Genomic DNA, 12,253 nt, shown 5'->3' with positions numbered 1-12,253 from the left:
TTCGCATATGAAGCCCGGAGACAGGCACACACCTGGGTAATATTCTTGCCCAAAAGGATTAACATGAGTTTAATCCGGAGGCTAGAACTGGACAAGTCTATACTGGGGGACATTCTGCAAAACTGTCTGGGCTCTCAGAGATGGTAATGCCATGAAAGACAGGAGGAACAATGAGGGATGATTCTAGATTGACAGAGTCTAAGGGTCCTGACAACCAGATTTAGTGTGTGGTCTGTCCTTGATTAGATCTGGTATCAAACAATAGTAAAAATGGCCACAAGGACATCACCGGGACAGAGAAATGTGAGTTTGGGCCACATGTGAGATCGTGGCACCCTATCCATGTGACATTTCCCCAGTGGGAACGTTGTCCTGTGGTTCTATAGGAGAACGTCTTATTCTTGGGAAATTCTCCTTAGGGGTGAAGGGACGTGATGTCTCCAAATTCTTAAACAACTTTACAAAAATAAGTGGGACGATCCAAGCTGGACCAAGCAGACTCCTTCCCCGGGACTTACGACGTGGAACTTCCAGGGATGCTCCATCTGCCCTAAAATCATGGGGGTATGAGCCTGTGACCATGAACTTCTCAGTGTCACACACCACATGAGAATGAAGTCTGCACCCAGAGGTGCCGCTGCTGAGCAGCCTGGAGGAGAGCACCCGCCGGGCAGGATCAAGTTCTCCGTTCCGAGCCCGGAGGACCCCGGAAATGCCAAGGTTCCCAAAGCCCTGACCTCAGGTCTGTGGCTAACTCACAGCGTCGCGTATAAATGAAGAGAAGGCAGGAGGTGTAATGGGGTGTATTGTGGATGATCACAAAGGGCAGAGAGAGGCAGACCTGAGTGTACGTGTGTTGTGAGACTGAGGCAGAGAGATATTGATTGAGAACACATGTGTGAACTATCAAGAAAGGCTTTCTGAAGAGGCCCTGCAGGAGAGAGAAAGAAGGTTCTAGAAGGTGCAATACTCCAAGTAGAGGGGACAGGACGGTTTGAACAGAGGCAGCACAGAGGGCACGAGCGGGAGCAAGAGGCTGCCACAGGTCCTGGGATGGGAAGGTCCTGCTTCGTGGGTGTGTTACGTCAGGTGGGAGTAACAGTGGGTAAGGTGCGTGTCTCCAAGAGCAACCCTAACGACCTCTGAAGGCCACTCAGGGAAAAGGGCTTCCTCAGTGGAAGCTTATTTGTGTCCCCCTGAAAATGCCACCCAACCAAGGTCGGAAACAAAGTCCAGATGACTCTGAGTCACCCTGAGAGCCAGGCGCTGACCCCCGCGCCGTCGAAAATCCACGCAGGACTTTGGACTCCCTAAACGCAACTACTAACAGCTCACTGTTGACGGGAAACCTGAGCAGGACCAGACCCAGGCAATCCTCACGGATTTCGTACGTTATATGCATTACGTACTGCATTCTTCCAGGAAAGTAGGTTAGAGTAAAGAAAATGTTATTAAGAAAACCATAAGGAAGAGAAAACACATTTACCGCGCTGTGCTGTACTGAACCGAATACATCCGCGTGTGAGCGGACCCGCGCAGCTCAACCCATGTTGTTCAAGGGTCAACGGTGCTTGCATTCCCCGCCCCCGCTCTGTTTTCTAGAAACGGCGGAGCACGGTGAGCAGCGGTTGCGTGGGATGCATATTAAGGAATTGGCTTTTCCTCCATGAGACACTGGGACGGAAAGGACCTCCAGCCCTGCAGCCAGGCGACTTATATTTGAACCCAGCTCAACAATCTGAACTTGGGTGAAGTGTTTCATGTCTCTGAGCCCCAGCCTGCCCATCAAACTGGAGAAATAACTGAACTGACTCCTAGGATTGTTGGCCGGACAAAATGATGAGGAACTGAGCCTCCTCCTCCTCCTGGATCCTGGCCCAGCTCCCGGCCAGCAGAAGCCAGGGGCAGGCTTACACCTGCGGTGTGCCCTCCACGTGCTCGTGGTGCTCCCATGCAGGCATGTCCCCCACCCGAAGGAGGCAGGGGCTCTTCACAGAGACTGCCCTAACTGCCCCAGGAATGCCAGGTGGCAGCCAGGAGAGCTCCGGGGCCCCCCCCCCCCAGCTGAAAACCGCCCCAGGGGCTGCTTATGGGGGCGCCCCCCATTCTCCCTCCTGAGCTTCCTGGAGACCCGCCGCCCAGAATGGCTGACTCCGGAGGGCCCTGGGCTCTCACGCTACAGAGGGGACGGTGGTTCTCCCATCCCGGGTCCTCCTGCTCCCTCCTCTGACAAAGTGGCCGCACCCCCCAGCCAATCCACTCCAGGGTTGGGGCAGAAGGAAGCTGGGGCTGCCAAGGTGGTGCATCCCAAACTCTGGCCTCAGCGTGACTTGACGGTTCTCAGGAAGCAACAGACCCTGAAGCAATTAAATACCCTCCTCTCATTTGCATTCTGGTCCCCCGGTGGGAGATCTGTATCAACATCCCCAGGGCAAGACAATCTTGTTTCCCCAACAAAACCGATTATGCACATCAGGCCTGGGGATTAATCACCAGCCACAGGGTTGGGAGCCAGTAAAAACAGGCAGAGATGGGATGGGAAGATCGGAGCAGGAGGGCGGCGCTGCCAGGAGGAAAGTGCCGGAGGCCAGGGCCGGCTGGGGGGGGGGGGGGCAGCGCAGGCTGCCGGCAGAAACCCCCTGAACTGCGACCCTGTGCCTGTCCCTGCTCTCCTTTCTCCCTAACTTGGCAGTGTCCTGGGGAGGGAAGAGCCAGTCCAGAGCGCTGGGCATGGGCACGAACACGGAGTGGGGACAAGCCCCAGGGCCCAGGGCAGGCCACCTCCGTGTCACACCCGCACTGCCCCCAAATACAAGGTATTCTCTCACTGAACCCACGCTGCCACATGCCCCTCCCCCCTGGCCAAGTGTCAGGACCAAGGCCCCTTCAGTGCCCCCGGGAGATAGCAGAGTTCTCAGCAGTTGGGGATGGGTGGGGGGCTCTGGTGGCAGGTGCAACCACAGCCCAGCAGCTGCTGGTGGGCTCCCTTACCCCAACCATTGTCTCTGCTCCGTTCCCTGCTGCATGGGCTACCCCGTCTGGGTAGCACCCCTGGCCCACACCCTACACATCCTCTGTTGGGCTCAGCAGAGCAGGGCCTCTTACTCCTGGGGCAGAGCTGTCTGTGTCCCCCGACTTCCGCCACCCCACGCTCTCAGTAGCACTGGCATGGGAACTCTCACCCCCAACCTGCCAGACGGGCCGCCATCCTGGTTTCCCTGGCAGCCAGGAAGGAAGAAAGGAGGGGAGGGGAGAGAAGGGGAGGCTTGCCTGTACTCCAGGGAGAACTTGGTCAGCTCTCGGTTGTTGTGGAGCCACTTGAACTCCAGCGGCCAGCTGCCCTCAGCCATGCACGTGAGCACCAGGCGGTTCCCCTCCAGGTGCACCTGCGTCCGCACGGGCTCTGTCTTGAAATAGGGGGCCACGTCATCTGTGGGAAAGAGACCCAAAGCCACCAGTTATCTCTTGCTCAGCTTCCCCTGGTTGTTCATGTTGTGCCCTAACACCCCGGGGGGCTGACAGAGCAGGTGCAGCCAGGTCACAGGCTCAAGGTCACGTGGCCGGGGAGGACTTGAGCTTGGGACGGTCTGACTTCAGAGCTTGATCTTCAGAGTGAGTCCTCCATGCCTACCAACCAGTTCCCCGCCTCCCTCCTGCTAGACCATGCCTCTCCGGCTGCCACCCCGTCCCTCTTTCCAGTCCATTCTGTCTCCCTCCCTTCTAGATCCCCACCCACTGGATACCTTGTGCCCTTGGATTTCTCCCTCCAGGAGAGAAGGAAGGGACGGACGCCCTTGGGGCGCTTTGGTCAAAGGGAATATAAATGTCACAAGGAAAACAGGGAGGTGGGTTGACACAAGTGACAGGTGACAGAGGTGTGCTGGGTCCTGCCCCTGAGGCTGGGGGAGCCCCTCAAAGGCATCAAGGGTAGAGTCCATCCAATGGGCCCCCTCCACGGCCAGGCTGCTTGATCCTTCTCCTCTTATACCCAGATTTGGCCAGAAGTGGGTGTCTGTGGTCTGTAGGTGGGGTTCCCAGCTGTGTCAAGGCCTCACCCTGGCCCCAAGCAGTCTGCACCAGTGATGTGCGTTGAGGACCAGTCAACTGTCAACTGGCCTGACTGCGTCCCACCCCCACAGCCCTGGTCTCCATCTGACGAGTGGATGACTTGTGACTCCTGGGGAGGGTCTTCCTTGAACCCACCCCATCCCAGCGCCTGTCAACCCTCCTGGAGCTCACCACCACCTTACAAAGTCCTTCAGAAGGCACTCTCTGGGGAGTGTGGGGGCGGGAGGGGGCGTGGGGGCAGTCCCCACCCTCACCCCGTCCCTCGCCCACCTTGGGCTGCAGCAGCAGCAGCAGCAGCGGGCAGAGGCCAGCAGGCACCCATCTGCGGGAGCAGGGAGCTGGCTCTGCTCCCTGGTTGACAAATGGGCACATTCACACTTCAAAGGCACATTCCTATTCCCCAGCAGCGTTCAAGAGCCCTTTGAATCGAGTTTTTAAAAACCCTCTGTTAGTTCCTGTCATCACCCGTTTGTTTTAAAACAATAACACTCCCAGCCCCCAGTGATTCAGGCCCTGGGATGCGGGGCTGACTCAGAGCCGGAACGTCAGTTGGGCGGGCGGGCGGACTGGGAGCTTGCACACACACACACACACACACACACACACACGCACAAACACACACAGGCACACGCGCTCTGCACCCAGAGCCCCTTGCCTCTGTAGAGCGGCTCACTAGGCCATCTGGTCCTGGGGCCGCATGTGCCAGCTCGTTCCCCAGGCTCCCTGGGCACCAGCCTGGAGGGAGGCCAGCGACGGGCACAGGGATGGGCTGATTCCAGGGTTTGCCGAAAATGATGCTGGGAAGAGGAGGGCGGGGATGCCCTTTCCGGAGACAGCCTGCTGGGTACCACCCAGCCCCGAGCATCCCTGCATCCCTCAGCTCACCTCATCCTCACAAGGAGGCCTGGCAGGCTCCTGGGCTCCCCTCCCCCAGGGCCTGCTGTGTGGTGCCCCACCCCCACGCCATCTCATACAGGGATTTGGGAGGGGGGCCCTCCCCAGCCCGGAGCAATGGCAGGAGTTCTGCCAACCGGTTTTCCTGGATGGGCCTGCCGTTTTCCAAAAGCAGGGGATGGCAGGGCGACTAGCACTGTGGGGGCTCTAGAGGTCAAGACACTGATAAGGAAAGGATACTGGGGCTAGGGGACAGCTGTGTGTGTGTGTGTGTGTGTGCGTGCGAGCATGCTTGTGTGTGCGCACTCATGGGTGTGTTGTGTACATGTCCTCAACTGTCTACGTGTCTCTGCATATGCGTGTAGGTGTGTTTCCATATGTGTGTATCTATGTGTCTGTGTGTTCAAGTGTGTTCTGTTTACATGCAGGGGGATTTCTGTGCCATGAATGCACAGCGGGTGACACAAATCATTAGCCTTGGGCAACTTATAATCTTTTTGCACATCAATTTCCCAGTTGTAAATTGGAGGATACGTTTGTGGGGTAGATTAAATAAATTTAAAAACATAAAGAGGTTAGAGCAGCACCTGGAACATGCCATAGGAGGTGTGGCTACTGTTACTATTGACCGTACATGCAGATGGGCAGACTAGGGAGAGAAGAGCTTGTGCCCTGTGGGCAGGCACCAGCTGTTCCTTTATGCAGTATACAACTTGCGCAACTGTACACAACAACCCTGTTAGCCACCTTCTTAGTGGGAAGGAGCTAACTGAGAATGGAAGAGAACTGTGGATAGAAGGATCAATATTACATGGGTATCATTCCCTTAAACATTTGAAAACACACACACACACACACACACACACACACGAAAGACAGATTTTTAAAAATTAGACAACGTGACTCTAAAGTTCATGTTTAAAAACATAACAAAAGAATAACCAGGAAAATCTGAGAAACTATGGTAGGTAGAGAAGATTAGCCCAGATAACTATATTATAAAGCTGCAATAATTAAAACGGTGTGTTCTTATACATGTAGTCTGATGAAATGACAGACTTAGAATCTAGAAACAGACCCCAATACATATGGGATTATTTAATATATGGTGAAAGCAGAATTTCAAGTCAGTGGGAAAAAGATCAATTATTCACCAAACGGCTTTGGAACAGCCAGGGAGCCATTTGGGGAAGGGGGGGGGAGTCAAATCTCTTCCTCACACTTTTCCTTTAAATAAATGCTAGCTGGATCAATGTTTGAAGCATGAAAAATGAAATTCTAAAAGTAGAAGAAAGACACAGAGGTTTAAAAATATATAATCTCGAGGAGGTGAAGTATTTGCCAAGTACTTTCCAAGTACTACACAAACTCCAAGAAGTCATAAAACAGATTGATACCTTCAGCTCTATAAAAATTCTACATGGAAAAAAAAATACCCATAAACAAGGAAGCAACAAATGACAAACTCGGGGAAAATGTTGGCAACTTCTATCATGGACAAAGAGCTCATTTTCCCGATAGAAAAAATATTCCCATAAATCAGCAAGAAAAAGATGAACAAACCAACAGAAAAATGGGCAAAGGATATGAACCGTTCACAGAAAAGAATTACAAATAACTATGAAATACAGACAAAGATGCTGAACCTCATGATAAGAGAAAGGCAAACGGACTCAGTAAGATAGTGTTTTTCCCTATCACTTGGGCCACGATCTGAAAGCAAGATAGCGCCCGGTGCTGGGCAGCCCGCGGGGACCCAGGTGTGCGGTCAAGGCTCTGTGGGACCGCAGCTCTGCAGAGAGCGGTCTTGGTGGGGCCATCAAAACCACCAAGCATTCCCCCTCCCCATCCACCAGCTCTTCCGGAGACTTCTCCTTCGCAGACACACCCATGTGTGGGCAAAGGGACAGCCCCTCAGAGCACTGTTACGCTTTGCATCAGAGAATGCTCAAAAAAATGACCCTTATGTCCGGCAAGCCGGTAGTGGTTAAAGTGATGTTAGCACTTCCAAACTCAAGAATTCTCGGCAGCATCGGGCTCTGGAATGGATTTTTGAGAACTACCGTTACTGAAAACAAGCAAGGTGCGGAACGGACGTGTCATCTGCCACCCCGTGTGTTCTTTTTTCCTGAAGCATAAAAATATATTTGCTTGTCTAGGCAGAGGCTTTTTCTAGGGGGTTACATAAGAGACTGGGCTCAGCGAGGCTTTGGGAAGAAGAACCGGGGTGGGAGGGGCCTCACTTTTCACTCTGTACCTTCTGGTAAGTTCTGTTGTGTCACATGGGGATGGGTCAATTACTTATAATTGGATCCATGCCCGTGTCTGCGTCCACGCTGGTGAGGCTGTAAGGTGAGCCGCCACGGGCCAGTCCTACCGGGGAGAGAGGAAAGGCAGGCCCTGTGCGTGCATGAGACATGGGACGTAGCATGGCCGGAGGTCCTTGACCACCAAGAGTCTGAGACCCTCGAAGGAAGAGCTGCCTTCGGAGGCAGACAAGAGGTCTCAGTCTTGGGCTTCCTTCTTGTCTTCTGTAACATCTCGGTGGCCCCGACTACCTTGCCCTTCCTATTCCCAGTAAATCCCTCCACTGACCTTCCGCTCCAGGCTCCAGGCTCCGCGGCCCCACGGAGAAACTTATCTCAACTCCAACCTCTCCCCTCCCTCCTGTCCCCCATTGCTCCTGGGAGTTGATTTCCGAAGCCAGCCCGGGCTTGGTTCCCAGCCCAGGAAACCCCACATGCCCTGGAGCTAGAGTCTCGCCAGCCCAGGGTGAAGACCTCCACCCGCCACCCCTGGGTCGGAAGCTGCAGAGCGCGCTTCCAGGGGCAAATCCTCTCTCAGCTCTCCCGGCACACAGACAGGACCGCTCGGTTGTGGGGCATCTCTGGAATGTGTGGGAACCGGGGGGACCTTGGGATTCTTGCAAACCTCTCCCCACCATGCCCTGGTCTCTACACCACCATCTTTGTCTTGCACTGACCTCCAAGGTCTCCCAGCTGGTCCCGGCTGGAAAGCCTGTGCTCCTCGGAGCTGCCCAGGTCCTAGGTCATAGGAAGCAGGGACTCACGGCAGTCCCCCTCGCCACTTCCCCCCCACCCCCACTTCTATTCCCTCTGCCTTTATTTCATGCTTTTGCTGGAACTTTCCATACGGGGAGCATTTTACTTCCATCATTTCAGTTAAGAATCATGAGAACGTCCAAGGAAGGTGCTGTCATTACCCTTTTACAGATGAGAAGACGGACCCTCGAGAAGGTTCAGTCGTTTGACTGCCTCCCGGATGTGATGTCACATCTGGTGGATTCCAGAACCTCCAGATCTTTCCATATCTGATGCCTGGCTGTCCAGCTCTTCATACCCCGACCTGTGGCAAGTGAGGGACGGTGCCCATCTCTGGGCACTGGTTTTGAAGCCACAAGCAGGGGTCATGCTGGTTGTGTGGCAGGGGTATTCCCACTCCGGCTTCGAATGTCACAGCCCCAGAATCAGATCCAGGGATGAGAAGCATGCTGGCTGGGAACGCATCGGGAGCAGAACACACGGGGAGCCTGGCCACCTTGGGGTGGGGGTACAGGAGGGGGCTATGAGCTTGCGGGATGCAGGGAAGGAAGCCTGGGAATAAGGGATGCAGAGGATGAACAGGTGTGGGTGTGAGGGTTAAGTAAGTAGAGCAGGGGTTAGAGCTCAGGGGGCGCCCCACCCCCAACAGCTCTGCTCACCGCTCAAGCCTCCGGGTGCCAACCTTCCCCAGGGATCTGGCTTGTAGGTCCCAGTGGGAGAAGAGAATCTGGGTTTCAATCCCAGTTCCTATGCTAACTCAAGTTTGACCTCGAGCAGACTAACTCTGGAGCCTTACTCCTTTTGTCAGTAAAAGACCTTCCAATGCCTGCCCCAGAGGCTGCTGGGAAGGCCAAGTGAGCTAACGCACCCCACATTTGGAGCTCCATGCTTGGCACCTCCGGGCTGCTCCCTCTGCAGAACAGACCTTTGGAGGTGGCCCCACAGGGAGGAGGTGGGGAAATGGGGAGGGGGTGCTATGATCATTTCCTGCATCTTAGAGATGTCTCAGATCGGAGCCGTCCAAATTCAGCTGCCTCACGGCCACGGTAAGCTGGCTCAAGAACGGAGTCTTGCCTAGGGATGGCTTGTAAGGTCTTGAGCAAAGGGTCAGGACGAGGTAGAAACACGGGCACTGCAGGGTTCTGCATAACATCAGAAATTCCCGTGTGTCCCTCTTCCACCTAAATCCAGGTGGGGGTAGGGGTGCTAAGCCTGGCACTGCCCGGGCCGGAGAAAGTTCAGGAATACAGTGCTGTGGGCACAAGGACAGGCTGCCATGCATGCTCCTGTTGGAGCCCTTGTCCTCTGGAGACGTCTGGGGACCACACACAGTGGCAGGTGCCAGCAGGCACTCTCTGAATGCCTGAGAAAGACCACAGGCCCCACGGATGTTCCCTCCTCCCCTCCCATCCTTAGGCTTGGCAGGGCCAAGCCTGCTCCTACCCTACCCAGCCAGGGCAGCAGGACCCCAGCCCCGTAGGCCCTCCCTTCTGGCTTCCCTTCTGCCTCCCACAAATGAGATGCTAATTTATGCCCCTCCACTGTCTCCTGGCAGATGCCTGGCCCAGCTCAGCCCCAGTGCCGCCTGCATGCCAAGTGCTTCATTAGCCAGGAAAGAAGGCTCTCGCCCTCCTTAATCTAATCCCCGCCAGTGACCTTCAGGAGCCAGGCACCTTCTGATGCTGGGGCCGGGGAGGGTGGGACAATCAATTACGCCTCGGCCTCCACAGCTGCCGCCCAATGGATTTCTCGCTCAGAAAAGCGTGTTCAAAAAGCATCTAATGGAACAGATCGTCAATTTGTTTGAATACACATCTAATCTGATTAGGGGGGCCTAGTCACCGCGGTGGCCAGGGCCACTGAGCCCTGACATGGCCCCGGGGAACCGTGAGTCTGGAGGAGGCACCCAGGATGAGGAAGGAAGGGTGTATGCCCCAAGCCCACCACCCCACCAGCTTGGCCCGTGGTACATTCAGCCAAAAGTCAGAGGGAAAAGAATATAAACCACGGAGAGGCCACTGGGGCTGGGCAGGTGCCTCCTGTTCTTCTGGGCCCCAGCACTAGGCAGAGTCCAAGGCAAAGGAGATGCTCAGGAAATGAATGAATGAAGTCATGAGCGGTGAATGAATGATGATGAGACCTAACATGGTAGCCAAGGTAGCCATGGGAGCCGATCTCATCAACGTCCAGGGTAAGACGTGTTGATGCCTGAACCGGGCTGAATGGTGGTGTCCCTCCCCCTCCCAGAATTCATGTCCAACCTGGAACCCCGGAATGAGACCCTATTTAGAAACAGGATATTGCAGCTGTCATTAGTTCAGTTCAGGTCCAAGGGAGTCGGGTGTGCCCTAATGACTGGTGTCTTTGTAAGAGGAGACACATGGGAACAGAAACACGGGGAGAAGATAGCCAGGGGGTGGAGGGGGCAGAGGCTGGGGCGCTGCACCTACAAGCCCAGGAATGCCAAGGATTGCTGGGAGCCGCCACAAGCAGGAAGAGGCAAGGGAGGACTCTTCCCTCTGGCCTTCAGAGAGAGTGTGGCCTTGCCAACACCCTGGTTTTCAGACTGCTGGCCTCCACAACTGTTTGAGTCACTCGGTTTATGGTATTTTGTTATGACAGCCCTAGGAAGCGAATACAATGCCTTACAGAGACCTGTGTCTGTCGCTCCGCCTAAGGCAGCCTATTGGAGAACAAAGAGCACTAGCAAGGGAATCTGGAGCCCGGAGTCCTGCTGGTCTGGACCACGACCTTCTTCAGACATAACATGTTTACCATGCCCCAGGGCCTTTGCTTATGCCATTTCCTTTCCCGGAGAGCCCCTTCTTTCCTTCTTTGCTGGGATGTAGGTATTAAATCCATGTTAGTTTCTGTCCTTAGTCCCTTCTAAGCTCAAATGTCCTGTCCTCTGTCACTTTTCCTCCACATCCCTCAGACTTGGGAGGTTACCTCCCTTACAGCTTGGAAGATGCTCATCATAGCCCCAGGTGTGGTGGCACCCAGGCTAGTCTCCACTGGAAAATGGGGACAGTGGCCTCCTCACCTCCCTGGTCCCAGAGCCCAGCAGTGCACCTGGCAGGCAGAAGGGCCCAGATCCATGAGTAAAAAAGTGGACAAACAAACTTGCCGTTGAACATGGCCAGGTCACCTCTCTCTTGTTGGCTGTTACTGCTGGCTTGAATGTTGCAAGATTTGCGTAGTTGTGACCTTGCTGGGCCCTGGAGCAGGAGGGATTATCTGGATTCAAATTCAGCTCAGCCACTCACTAGCTGTGTTCGGACCCTGGGCAGGTCCAAAACCCCTCTGCGTCTCAGTTTCCCAACCTGATAATCGGGGTATGGGCAGCGGCTGCCTCCGAGGCCTGGCGAGAAGGCTGAGCTAGACTGGTGCTGGGCACCAGTGGCCCACCCTCATCTTTAATCGGTGAGACCTCTCCGAGCCATGTCACAGCCAGGGCCTCCAGCGGGACCGCGCTGCTACGTAACGCCAAAGCATCCCCAGCCTCATGCGGAAAAAAGAGGGTTCTCATTTCTGCCGGGTTTATCTTGCAAGCAACAGAGAAGGGAGCTACTTCTTAAATTTCATCAGGAGGGTTCAGAGCTTAGACTTACACCACTGATGAGAATATTTTTGCCGAACGGCACTATTGTCATTTCACTGTGTTCAGAGTCACTTGAGCTACAAATACAGCAATAGTAAAAATTTCACGAACTCCTGGAATTCGTCCCAAGAAGCCCCATTATGCTGTGTGGACGACGCTCATCTTCTCCTGGGGACCCCAGGGCAGGGCACATGCTTGGAGCAATTCTCCGGTTCTACGGCTGGAACCTGAGACCCCTGGCCATGAAGGGACTTGCCACAGCTCAGCTGCCTTGCAAGGCCTGGGTGGCCTGTGGAGACTTGTCCCACTGGCACCTGGCACTCCCACAGGGCTCGGGTCTTGAAGATTCCTGCGGTGAGCTCTCTCTGTCACAAGGGTACCACCGTCAGCTGGCCCGTCTCCTAAGCTCTCGTGATGGGGAAAGGTCCACCTTTCATGGGCCTTGAGAAGCCGAGATACAGATGCTTCCAGGAGCTCACGGCCTGGAGGTCTCTGGTGCCTAGTTTGCCCAGTGATGGCACCACCAGCTACAGGGCAGCGAGGTCTGTGCCAGGCACAGGGGACAAGTGGCCCTGAGCTCCAGCTAGCATGCTTTCCAAGGGTAACCCCCTTTCCTCCTGTTTCTTGC

The 12,253-nt window shown here is 54.9% G+C and overlaps 1 protein-coding gene across 1 annotated transcript in view; it reads right to left on the bottom strand.

The window, feature by feature from the left end:
• Positions 1–12,253, bottom strand: part of SDK2 (sidekick cell adhesion molecule 2) — a 250,550-nt gene that overhangs the window by 129,066 nt on the left and 109,231 nt on the right. Inside the window, exon 2 of the mRNA XM_004749035.3 lies at positions 3,271–3,430. Within this exon, the coding sequence (XP_004749092.1) occupies positions 3,271–3,430 (160 nt within the window). The remainder of the gene's footprint in view (positions 1–3,270; positions 3,431–12,253) is intronic.

This window comes from Mustela putorius, unplaced genomic scaffold (assembly GCF_011764305.1).
Source record: "Mustela putorius furo isolate JIRA1106 unplaced genomic scaffold, ASM1176430v1.1 tig00000873_pilon_pilon_pilon, whole genome shotgun sequence".
Lineage (NCBI taxonomy): Eukaryota > Metazoa > Chordata > Mammalia > Carnivora > Mustelidae > Mustela > Mustela putorius.
This window is presented reverse-complemented; position numbering and strand designations above follow the sequence as displayed.